The sequence below is a fragment of the Anopheles marshallii genome, chromosome 3 (assembly GCF_943734725.1).
Source record: "Anopheles marshallii chromosome 3, idAnoMarsDA_429_01, whole genome shotgun sequence".
NCBI classification, from domain to species: domain Eukaryota; kingdom Metazoa; phylum Arthropoda; class Insecta; order Diptera; family Culicidae; genus Anopheles; species Anopheles marshallii.
In genome coordinates this window covers 80,478,326-80,490,602 of record NC_071327.1, presented here as the reverse complement: position 1 = coordinate 80,490,602, position 12,277 = coordinate 80,478,326, and the positions used below count along the sequence as shown (strand labels likewise).

General features: G+C 44.1%; 1 protein-coding gene across 1 annotated transcript; it reads left to right on the top strand.

Annotated features, from left to right (window-relative positions):
* The first annotated feature begins 436 nt into the window (after positions 1 to 436).
* On the top strand, positions 437 to 11,932 carry LOC128715482 (transcription initiation factor TFIID subunit 4). The gene is made up of 10 exons (XM_053810387.1): positions 437 to 1,579; positions 4,092 to 4,253; positions 5,151 to 5,324; positions 6,492 to 7,022; positions 7,098 to 7,211; positions 7,276 to 7,608; positions 10,174 to 11,250; positions 11,336 to 11,509; positions 11,580 to 11,705; positions 11,777 to 11,932. The coding sequence occupies exons 1-10, from the start codon at positions 437 to 439 to the stop codon at positions 11,930 to 11,932; spliced, it is 3,990 nt and encodes a 1,329-aa protein (XP_053666362.1).
* Positions 11,933 to 12,277: the final 345 nt, after the last annotated feature.

The following is a 12,277-nucleotide window of genomic DNA, read 5'->3' as shown; positions in this document are numbered from 1 at the left end:
GGATTTCGTGTAAAAAGTGGATGTTAAAAAAGTGAATTACATTGGGCTGCGAACCCTGCAATCATCATAAGTGCTGCGTTGAAGTGTGTTGTACGGGCGAAACCAGAAAATGATTGTGCTGATAACCAACGGAAAGCATTGGGTGTTGTACGCTTGTGTTGCTCGTAATGCGTTCTGTGTGCATAATCCCACCTTCGCACCGGTACGTCGAAAGAACATAATTTTATCACAGCATAGGGGTGATCTGTGTTGATAAACCACGCGAGCGAGAACCAAAAATCCTGAACCGAAAGCGATTGCGAACGCGCACGCACTGAACGAAACAACTGTCAAACCCGAACCACCTTTTCGACGAAAACGTCAACATCATCTATCTTTTAACGAAGTTGTGGTTGCGTTCGACTAAAAATGGGCAGTGGGTTCGCGACAGAAGAAAATGGCGTCTGCCAACTTTTTGGAAGAAGCGCTTAAATCAGACGTCGACGAATCCGCGGTGAATGCGATAGTCGGTACGCTGGAAAATCAGTTGGACGCGAACGTGACCCAGGTGCAACAAGTTGAAAGTGTAGCAGGGCCGAACGTGACGGTCGGTGGTGTTAAAAATCAAACTGCTGGTGCACGCATCGAGGCAGGCGTTGTGTCTAATGGGGGTACGAGCAGTAGCAGCAGCAGCAGTGCTTCACCACCAGTACAGGCAGTGTCGTCGACTCTCGCACAGCAGCAAAAGAAACACGGTGGCCTCATTACGAATGGTGAAATAGTGTCGAATATTAGTGCGAACCATAGTGCTATCATTAACAACAATACGATTACGACCAATAATAACAACCTTGGCAAGACGTTCGTGGTGAACGCGAGTGGGAACAGCTCGATAACGACGGTGATCGGTGGGAAAGGTATTGGTGGTAGTAGCGCCGTTGTCGGTGGTGCGTTATCGAACAGCGTTGGCCACCATCAGCAACATCAGCAGCAGCAACAGCAACGTAACGCAATCCCAGCAACGGTGGTTGCCACGGGGGGTACAACCGGCGGAGGCGGCGGAACCGTTAACATCATCAGCCAGCAGATTGTGGTACCTGCGCGCAGTGTTAGCGGCGGTACCGTCCTCGGTCAGCATCCACCTCCGCCGTTCAACGTCCCACCACAGCACAGTTATTCGGCCGCTGTGAGCAACAGCAGCAACATCGTTCTCAGCAATAACCACCTTGTAACGTCGTCGAATATGCCAAAGAATGAACCAGTGAAATTGGTTTATCCTGCAGCCGGCGGTACACAGACGGCGGTCCTCAACATGAACAACAACCGCGTCACGCTGACACCGTCCTCGCTGCCGAACGGCACGCTTACGATGTCGCAGCAGCCACAGCTGATCCAGACGAACGTGGTTGCGACCGGTGGCGGGACCAAAACTATCACCGGTACCACGATCCAGCAACAGCCCGGTGCTGGTCAGCCCGGGCAACAGCAACCCGGTGCCACACCGCAGACGATCATCATCAAGAACTCGTCCGGTGGTGGCACGGTCATGAATACCGGGACGCCCGGCATCGTGACGGTTTCGAAACCGATCAACAATCAGGTAGATTATGCACGCCTTGGCATGCTTTCTCGATGTTTTTTTTATTGCTTATGTTTTAATCGATCAGTCTCTTGTTCGAGAGTCTCACCTCCTCAAAAACCCGTTGGCAATAATAGTTTTGCATAACCCGTTGTTCTACTAACATACACACAATTGCCCTATTTGATCGTCTACTGGCTCCATTGGCCCTAATTAGCGAACATACTTCGCCCACAGGATATTTGTTGTGACTGATATCGATAAAAGTGAAATGACTAAGAAGGGCTTTGAATTCCTTAGGAATTTATTACGTCTCTCGTGTTTGTTGTGACTGATTAGGGGTACCTCAGGTTGATCAATTATAACCGTGCAACCGGCATTTACCGGTGTGGAGGCTGTGCAGAGGAGAGAGCCTTTCACCTGTCAGATAGCTCCAGTTCCAGAAGAAACAATGAGAGCAAGTCACGCAGAGACAGTCGGTGAAGTGTGACAGGTTAAGGATGTAAACATTACTACCACCAATAGCATCGCCGCACACTACTACCACATTGGCAGGATTCGTTCCGTATAAGTTGATCAATCTGGAATGGAACATATCGCATGCTACAGATATGTAGCATTATTTGGGTGTGCGTGCGTGTGCCTGCTACTGGAGAAAGTAAGCAAAAACACACGCATGAAGCGAGATTTCGATGCGTCCCTCTCGTGCTCAACAAGGATTGTCGATTGCTCGCATGGATGTTGCAGCGTATTTCACACGTGGCATGTACTATGTTATTTAAATTTGTATCAAACAATTTAATAAATGGTTTAAATGTGTCTATAAGCTAAAGTGCTTCTTGTGGTGCTGGTTGCTGTTCGGTTTCATATTCTTCGGTTGCTACGATCGTCGCTCTGGTTTTTGTGTTCGTGTGGGCTTAAGCCGCGAACTTTCACTCCAGTCAGCGAAATTGTAAACCACCTGTGGGTATATCGATTGCAATTGAACCGAAGAATTACGAACTGTGTGTCAAGAGTTGGCAGAACCTTATAATTGATTGTAAATCAGTGTTTTAGTGTGTTGAAATTTGCTGTGAAACTTTTAAAAGTTATGAAACAGTCATATGAACCAATTTTGGTAGATTTTTTTTAGTGGGTTTTGGTCAGGTGGATGTGCAATTATCGAACCCTGAAACTAGTCATCGTCGTGCAAGAAAATCCCGCGTTTTTCACGCACCACTCACACATAGTCACTCCGTCACACCACTATACGTATCGCGCGTGACGTTTGCGGGCGTTTTATGCTTGAGCGCGCGCTCCATATTTCGCTCTCTCGCACGTTCGCCGACGTAATCCGCGCGCTCTGTGAGCGTGTATGTTATGGCGGGCAGGGCTTCACCGACACCGTGCAGCATCGTACGTCACCAACGCTGCTTTATAGAGGTTGAGATGAAGAAGAACAAAAAAACTCGCGTTCCCTATCCAATGCGATCTTTGACGGGTTGGATTTTGGAGTGCCGGTATTTTCGCTTCTCATCACCACCACTCTGGTAGAGATTGGTTCGTATGGTTGTGTTGGTGGTGGGCAGTATTGCCTCCCAACAGCATCATCATCATCACCATAGGGATGGCACCGAATCCCAGCTGATTCCGAAACGTGTGTCATATTACGATGCGGCTTTGAGTTTGATAGACAAATAAAGTGGCTCTCGCCGAGATACATGCCACATATATTAATCCTTTTCATGCCTGTTTTTGTTTGTTCTACACGGATCTTCTACGCAGAATATTTTGGTGGGAGAGTGTGGCCGGTTTGCCAAAAGCAGTGTCATTGACCTTCATTCTTGAGGGTTAATGGCTGCATATTTGCGTGTTCGTATGTGTGGAACTGGATGTCGTGTTCAACATTAAACGAAAAGCATTACTAATCGAAACAAAAGCTTTGTTATTGTTTCTCAACATTTTTAAGGCGACTTTCGTTATAAATTGTTCTGATTAAACTGTATCATATAAATGTGTTAATGCCTGTTAACATTTTTAACATTGAGCGGTGTTTACAATATGAAGCTTTTTTATTAAAATAAAAAATGAGAAGAAATAGAACGGCACAACTTAAGCTATCAGCATTTCGGATATTTTGGAATAGTGTATATTAAAGGTTGAATTGACCTTTGAGTATGCTGTAATCTAAACCCTTCAGTGAAGTTTTCTGAACATTTGCTGAAGAGGGAGACATAACCCCCGAGATCAAGTAGATCGTCACGCTAGGAACATTAAGAGTGGAAAAACATAGTCGTACAAAATTAATGCTACTAGTTTAACCAAGTTACAAAGTTTGTGCTGCTGCTTGCAAACTTAAACTGCCCTTACATTTCCTGGAATCGTCTTCACGCCCAACATTCAACGATAAAACCACAATTTTAGTGATCATATACGAGCTAGTTGGCGTCTTCCGTTAATCGAGCATTGCGATCGTACAGCTAGAGATTGAAACTTTAATCAAATTACTAAAAATACTAATACGTCTTTTGTATCGAACTTCACAATTCCGTAGGCAACACCAAACATAGTCGGTTTACCCGGTGTACAAATTGTAAATGTTAGGCCTGGCGCACAACCCACACAAGCACAGCAGAAAACTGTTGCCGCTGTATCACCTAGAGTTGTTATTGGTAGTCAGCCAATAGTTAGTACTAGACCACCAAACGCAAGCGCTGTAAGAATCAAACAATTTACTCACAACTACTTAAGAATTTTACCTTTTATTTTACGTTAGAGTTGATAAGTTCACCAAATGTCGTACTTAAACGCTTTGTTTAAGCTTTGCACTTTTGTTTTTTTTTGAGCATATTATCATGTTAAGCTTGTTGTGATTGTATTATTAATTCGGATTTTATTGTTTCTCATTTGTTGCTGTTAATTTTGTGCTTCACTTTGCTATGCTTTTTTATGTATAATGTCTGTGAAGTTGTTTATTGTGCATTAAGAGCTTCATTTTTGTATTTGTCCAATTTGTTTTGTTTTAGTGATAAGACTGAAGAGTAAATCGTTTATTCTATTGGAAAACAAATAAGGCTTTTTTTAAATTCTGCATTTATTTAAAAAAGAAATAACAAGATTTATAAAAACCAAAAAAAATCAAAAGAAAACATGATTTGAAGTAAATATTAATAAGTTCGTTTGAGATGTTTTGATTTTTATAAAGTAAAGAAGTTAATGACGCCACAGACGTTCGATTTAAGTTTTGGACTGTTTTGAAGTTAAAATTATTGTAGTGTGTTGAATTATAATTTATTCTAATACTGTTTTAATGTTTACCTGCGTCGTATGATTTTGATGTTAACATTTGTTTTTCGGTTGTATATTTTGTGACGTTTCATATCTGTGTGGGGTCTTAGAATACAAGAAAATGAACAAATATTTATAACAATTGTATTTCTTTTATTCCCATTTGCTCTACAACATCTCATCCTGGCGGTAACAACGATCGACATGAAAAATGGAATACTGAATATGGAATTACTGGAATTGCGGGAAATTCTGGATGACCGTACCGTACCAACCTGAACCTGAACAAACACCACCTCACAAAAAACAAAATTGCGATCGGTAGATCACATTAAGTGCCCTTCAAGGACAGCAAGGTTCGACGCTGCTGCTGAAGAATGAGCAGGGCCAGTTTCAGCTGCTCCGGATCGGTCCGGCCCCGGCCGGTGCCCAAATTACACCCGCCAGTCTTACTGGATCGTCCGCCAACTCCACGATACGGTTGCAAACTGTACCAGCTGTAAGTAGGTTTACCGGTCCTCCATTAGCCCTCCGAAAGACCATTGTCACCAGTGCGCAACAGGTGAAACAGAAGCAAAATGTAATTACCAAATCCAAACCGAATCTGCTTGTTGACTTCACACAACTACGTTTTTTTTTTGTTTAGTCTTGGAACAAATATAGTTTTTTGGTTGGTTGATTGTGTATTCTTCGTTTCCAATGTATGAACCACATTACTTTCAATAATCATCCTCCACGCGATACATTTTGAGCAATGTTTCGTGTTTTCATGGGGGAGCGTTTGATCGCCGCGGAACATGTCCATGTTCTAAATGTTTCGTTCAAGTTAATGATCGTTTCTTTTGCTTATATGTTTCTTGTGTTGATTGTTTTTAACAAGAATGACACTTTAATATCTGATTTCCTAATAATACTGTAAAGCGCATGTTCAAAATCTTTACAAATGGTCCTTTTGATTTGTTTGTTGTTGAAAGAAGGTCCTGAAGCTATCGAAAAAGGTGTGAGCTACGCAGAAATTGGTAAGATCTCTAGGGAAATTGGTACTAAAATTGGGCTCCATACGAGGTGTAGCTCACTCCTCGTGTTATAATTTTCAATGGCAAATTTATTGCTAACTTCAAATTGATCAATGCTTTGAACCTTTTTATGTTACATTCGCATGAGTTTAATGCTGTTGGGACACGTTTCCAAAACGAATTCCTTCCATTTGCGATGTATGCAAGTGGGTATAAACAAAATTACGCTTTTTACAAATGATTATGTCGATGAAATTTGTGCTGGACGTTTTGTTTTTTGTCGTTTTTGTTCATTGTTTGGTTTACTGAAGGTGATTATGTTTTACTCTGTGCCTTTTCTTTTGTTTCGCAATGCAATCTCTATTGGCAAATCGTGTCGCTGATTGATTGAGTGTACAAAAATGAATGTTTTGATTTGTTTACTTAAGTTCTTCCTTGCGCGCCCGAATTGGCCGAGAACCGGTAGTGTACTGTTCAGTTTTATGTTCCCCATTCGTCCCTCCATTGACTGCATTCTAGATTCAGCTATTGCTAGCTAAGTGTATTCCATTAAAAGCAACACGGTTGCAAACGGTTATGTGTCCTGAATGTAGCATCGTCTGCAATGTTTTCGCCAATGATTGACTTGTTCGATTTGTCCTCGATTTCAGACACATTCATCCGGCTCCGGTGCAATAATAGTGAGCTCACAGTCAATAACGACGGCACCGACCAGCTACATCTCCACCCAGCCGACGCCGGTTGCATCAGTGGCGCCGGTCCCGGCCCTGGCCGCTCAGCAAAATATCACGATCACTCACTCCCCGTCGCAGGTGGGAGGACAACCGACGGTGCTGGCGGCACAACAGCAGCAGCACCAACAGCAGACGACGACCGTCGTCGCGACACCTCATTCCGTAGGCCAACAGCAATCGCAACAGCAGACGGTTGTTGTTACCACCACACCGGGTACGACACCGGCGCAGCAGCGAAACTCCTTAGATAATACCAAAGAAAAGTGTAGCAAATTTCTGACGAACCTAATCGAACTCTCGAAGCGGGAACCGGCGAAGGTGGAGCAGAATGTGCGAACGCTTATACAGGAGTTGGTGGATGCGAACGTCGATCCGGCGGAGTTTTGCGAACGGCTCGAGCGCCTACTGAACGCTAGTCCGCAACCCTGTTTGATTGGCTTTCTGAAGGTAATGAAAGGGCGGCAGAGAAGAAAACGAACCGGAGTACTAAACTGTTCAATTTGTATTTTATACAATCAATAGAAAAGTTTACCACTGCTACGGCAATCGCTAGTGACTAAAGAAATAACGATCGAAGGTATCAACCCGCCCTCGACCGCAGTTGCCTTTGGTACTACCGCCTTATCCCAAATTCCTGTAAGTATTACATACCGAATTGCAAGGTGTCAACGCCGTTAACGTATATTTGATCCACTTTTAGGCCCAAATACGTCCGGTCGCACCGACGATCGTGTCGCAGAACAGTATGGTCGGTCAGACGCAAATTCGTATGCTAACCTCTCAATCCGGCATGACGACAGTGCCACGGATCGGGCAAACCACCATCCGGCCGGCGGCTCCCGTGCGAATACAGACACCCTTACAGCAACACCAAACGGGTTCAACGACAACGACCATTGTAGGACCACGCTCTATAACTGCCCAACAAATTAGACCAAACGCCACCACGATCGGTCATACGACGATCGTGCAGACGGCGGGCGGCCAGCAGCTGCCGCAAACCATCTCAACCACACCTCCTGCATTGCTACCGGTGAGTGGGAGTGCTACGTACATTTCCTCCGCTCAGCAGGTACTTAGAGAAATTTAGTAGTATTTGTTCTTTTCTTTATCACCCTCGTATGCCCTTTGCTCTATGGGTCCCTTAATTATTGTTTTTTTCTTACACTTCTATAAAACCAGTGGATTATGCCACCAGTTATTTTTTCCTTTGCAAACCTACTCCTTTTCGTTTATCGGTAATTTGTTGCACAACTGTCCTTTGCATTCAAGTTTTCCTAACTATTTTTTTTAGCAAAACTGCTACTTTTTAATCAATCAATTAGCACCGCTTCCCGCTATTCCCATATTGTCGCTTCTATTTTGTTTTCTTTTGTAGTAATAATGCCTCTCCTATTGATTATGCTATATTCTTCTTCCGACCATTCTCAAAACGATCCTGCAAACGCAACATTACAAAACTCCTATCGCCAACACTAGTATCGAGTATGTTTTTTTTATTCCTTTTTTACTAATATATGTAGTATGTGCACGGTTGTTAGTTTACATAGAAAAAAAAACGCGTTACAAATTTCCAAAAGGATTGTAATATTTTAGCATATGTGGGATTAGATGTACGTACGATATAACGAAAATCGTTTGCGTGTTTAATAATGTTTGCTCTTGCTCAAATAAGACAAGTCAATTATGTAATTTAGTCATTAAGAGCAAAGTAAGAGCAGTTACAGGCGGTCAAATATAACCGTACATGAACAAGCAAACCAATCTTGAATGAAGATCTTAGCTCCGAGTATCAACGCATGATGGTGCCGGATACTAGCAGGCAAAACTTAAAATCTTCATTCAAGATTAACAGCTTTTAATATTGCAATTGTTTAAAGTTGGGAAGGTTGCGGTGTAAATGTGAATTGAATGCTTCTTAGTTATGTTTTCAATACTAGTCTAAACACAAGACAGTTTTGGCTCTATTGCCGATTAATTGCTCTGTTTGGCTTTGAGACCAAAATGGTTGCTTGCCTGAACCATTTTACGAATCGTACATATCGTCCGCTGCCTTATCTTTTTACGCGATGGGACAGTAACTATCTTTTTTAGCTTTTTCTATGATTTGCATTGTTATTATTCCGCATCTAGTACCGTAGAGAATGAAACAAAACAAAATCATAAAACAATGGTAGTTGTTCCTATCTTACGATAATTGCTGTTACTTGCTGCTATCCTAACCCTCTTTTTGCGTCTGACTGGAATGTGTTTTACTTATTTGTTTTTACTCTTGAATGCGACTTAGAGCGTTCGTTTAGCCGCTGCTTTTCTTTTTGATTCAACCGAAGGGGGTTTATTTTATCTTTCCAAAACGGAACTCGATCTGGCCCGACACATATTTGTGTTTATAGTTACGAAGGAACGATTTTATTGATTTTTATTTAAATCCATAACACTAAAACAAACGTTGGAAAGATAAAATATGCATTCCCAATGATACAATAACCAATAATCCCACCGCCGGATTTTTAGTGTACTCCTACTTATCAAATACTACCTCCTCTCAACATATTGGTGCTGGATTTATGTTCCTTCTACCGGGATGAAAATATCCTGTATCGTTCTGTTTATCCGTCTCTGTCTTGCGCAAACCATTATCAACCGTTGTTGTATCTCATCCTTCCACAATAGATACTTCCTCCCCAGTACTCCATTCCTAGTTACTAGTTCCTTTGTTTGACCTTAGCCCGGGACTTTTCTTATTGAACTTACTCTATATATTGTTATCAAGCATGCATGACACCTTTTACATAGTTAGCTAGTATGGCTTGCAAACTGAATCGTTTTGTTTACTTTATTATGATTTAGTCTATTTTACAACATTTGAATACGTTTTTAGTTTCGACACTAAATTTCTCTCTGCCGCTGAAAGGAATATGTTCAACGCAATAGGTATAAATTGGAACATCGTGGCCGTTGATTAATTGCCATGTCCACGATAGAAAGGTGACATGTTTTGTTTAAGGCAGACAAATGTTTCGATTTTAATTAATGTTTGTGTTCAAGAGAAGAAATCGTCATAATTTATGCAATTGTTTAATGTTTGAAAATTGTACTTTTACGCAACCCACACAACGTTTTAATGTTAGCGGTCATACTTTAGGGGATATTAATGTTCTATGTGTGTGTTCTATTTACGTTTCGTTAAATGTGATGGACAGTAGATGCAGAGATTCGTTCTACATGTCATAAATGCTGTTCTATCCAAACATTTTCTCATGTTAAAATATTAGTTTTGTTACGTTAAAAATTCCTAGTGTAAAACCCTTTGGGCGCTTAAGGATAGTCTTTTCGAAAAAGAAAATCGAAACTAGTGTCTCGCCACAAACAAAAGAACAACACTCTTCTCTTGCCTAATTGTGCTAAGATTCGCAGATAAAACGATGAAATAATGGTTTTATTCCCTCATATTCTCTCTTCTTACCTGCAAATATGATAATGGTGCTGCGTGTCTTGCGTTGGTTCTCGTTGTTCTTGGACATTCACCAACCGGTCCGACTGACTGTTCCACCTTTCTCTGCCCGTCTGTGTGTATGTTAAACATTTGCTCACGTAGATCCGCGCACCGTCCGGCACCTCGATTACACGTACTGGCGCGACGTTACAGATACGCACCACTACACCGGTGTCGCGCACGGTCACGTCCGTCGGTGGCACGACGGTAACGACGGGCGGAATCGGCAAACAGATCCTCCAGACGCAAGTTAATCAGATCCGCGGACAGACGCCGGTAGCCTCGGTGGCGGCCGTCGCTGCGGCGGCCGCTGCCGCCGCTTCCGGTTCCACTGCAACGCAAGTAAAGCAAGTGACAGCAATTACCGGCGGTGGGAACGTGGTGGTTAGTTTGAACCAAGTGCCACCTCCGATGCAGCCAGTCTCGGGGAACGCCAGCGTCATTGGCAGTACCGCAGGCTCGCTGGCCGTTAGTCTTGTACCGACCATGCCCGCCCTCACGCTAACCTCCTCGGCGGTAAGCGCCGGACTGGGTGCGGGAGTTGCACCTTCGCCAGCGACGGCGGTGCCCGGGGGCATCTCCGCGACGGTAGTTGTAAACTCTTCGTCCACAGCACCGGCACCGACGGGAGCCAGCGCGGTCGGAACGGCTGCGACCGGTGTTGGTAGCAATAGTAGTAGCGGGATAACGGCCGGTGCGACCGTAACGAGCGTATCGACTAATAAAACTGTTACTGCCAAATCGCAGAACCTCTCGGGAGCATCCAAGAAGAAGGCTAGCTCGTCGTCGGCCGCCAGCGGAACGGATCCGGAGAGTGCGGCTAGCAAGCGGGCCGGAGCATCGGCACAGTCGCAGTTCTACCACCACCATGCGTCTATGTACGGCGACGACGACATTAACGATGTGGCCGCGATGGGCGGCGTGAATCTGGCGGAAGAAACACAGCGCATCCTCGGCTCGACCGAGTTCGTTGGGACGCAGATACGGTCGTGCAAGGACGAGGTGTTTCTCCATCTGCCGGCACTGCAATCGAGAATACGTAACATTATCGCGCGTCACGGTCTCGAGGAGCCGAGCAATGAGGTGGCCGTGCTGATATCACACGCGTGCCAGGAACGGTTGAAGAACGTCGTTGAGAAGCTAGCCATCATTGCGGAACATCGGATAGATATCATTAAGGTACTGGATGGAGAATGCTTTTCTAACACTACATTGAATTTGGTATTGTTTAATCATGAATGCATCATGTCGTATGATTGTACAGGTCGATCCGCGATACGAAGTGACCAAGGATGTGCGTGGACAAATAAAATTTCTTGAAGAGCTAGACAAAGCTGAACAGAAACGGCACGAAGAGCAGGAGCGGGAAATGTTGATGCGGGCAGCCAAATCACGCTCCAAAACTGAAGATCCGGAGCAGGCCAAATTGAAGGCAAAGGTAAGAAGCATTGGAAGACTAGTTGCGATAGCGTATCTTGAACCATAACATTTGAACCAATCCCATCTAGGCGAAAGAAATGCAACGCGCAGAAATGGAGGAACTGCGGCAACGGGATGCAAACATGACCGCGCTGCAGGCCATCGGTCCACGAAAGAAACCCAAGCTGGAGGAAGGTGTAACGGCGTCTGCTACGGTAGGCAAAGCTTTTCACAACCATACGACCATTTGGAATAGTGCTACTCACACGTTCTGTTATTTCCGCAGCCTGGAGTGTCTGGTATTGGTACGCTCAGTGGGAAAACGCCAACACCACTACGGCCGCGTATCAAACGAGTTAATCTGCGTGATATGCTGTTCTATCTGGAGCAAGAGCGGGACACCGGGAAAAGTCAGATGCTTTACAAAGCCTACCTCAAGTGATCGATTGTGCTGCTGTCAGTGAAGGCAAGAATATTGATGAGCGTGACCAAACTACTGCTATTCGCTGTTGTTGCGTTTGACGGGCGGCAATCGATTGCTAGCATCCTGTGCTACCGTCTATTACATCGTCGGTGTGGCATGTAGCATCGTTGACGTTTGTTTGCAACCGTGAACGAATGGAGCAATTGTGATGTTGTTGCATGTTCGGGAGTACACAAACCGACGGTTGCATGCCAATTTGCAATAAACCTTGCTTTGTTAATGGTTCGGCGCATACAACCCGAATCTCACCCAGGCGCGAAATGGTAAACGCGCATTGGTGAACGATCGAGTTCGAGTTCGTAA

Excerpts from the sequence above, each read along its gene's own strand:
- LOC128715482 (XM_053810387.1), top strand. The coding sequence starts at position 437 with ATGGCGTCTGCCAACTTTTTGGAAGAAGCGCTTAAATCAGACGTCGAC. Across the intron at positions 4,254-5,150 it reads GACCACCAAACGCAAGCGCT|ATCACATTAAGTGCCCTTCA; the intron begins GTAAGAATCAAA and ends TGCGATCGGTAG. Across the intron at positions 5,325-6,491 it reads GGTTGCAAACTGTACCAGCT|ACACATTCATCCGGCTCCGG; the intron begins GTAAGTAGGTTT and ends CCTCGATTTCAG.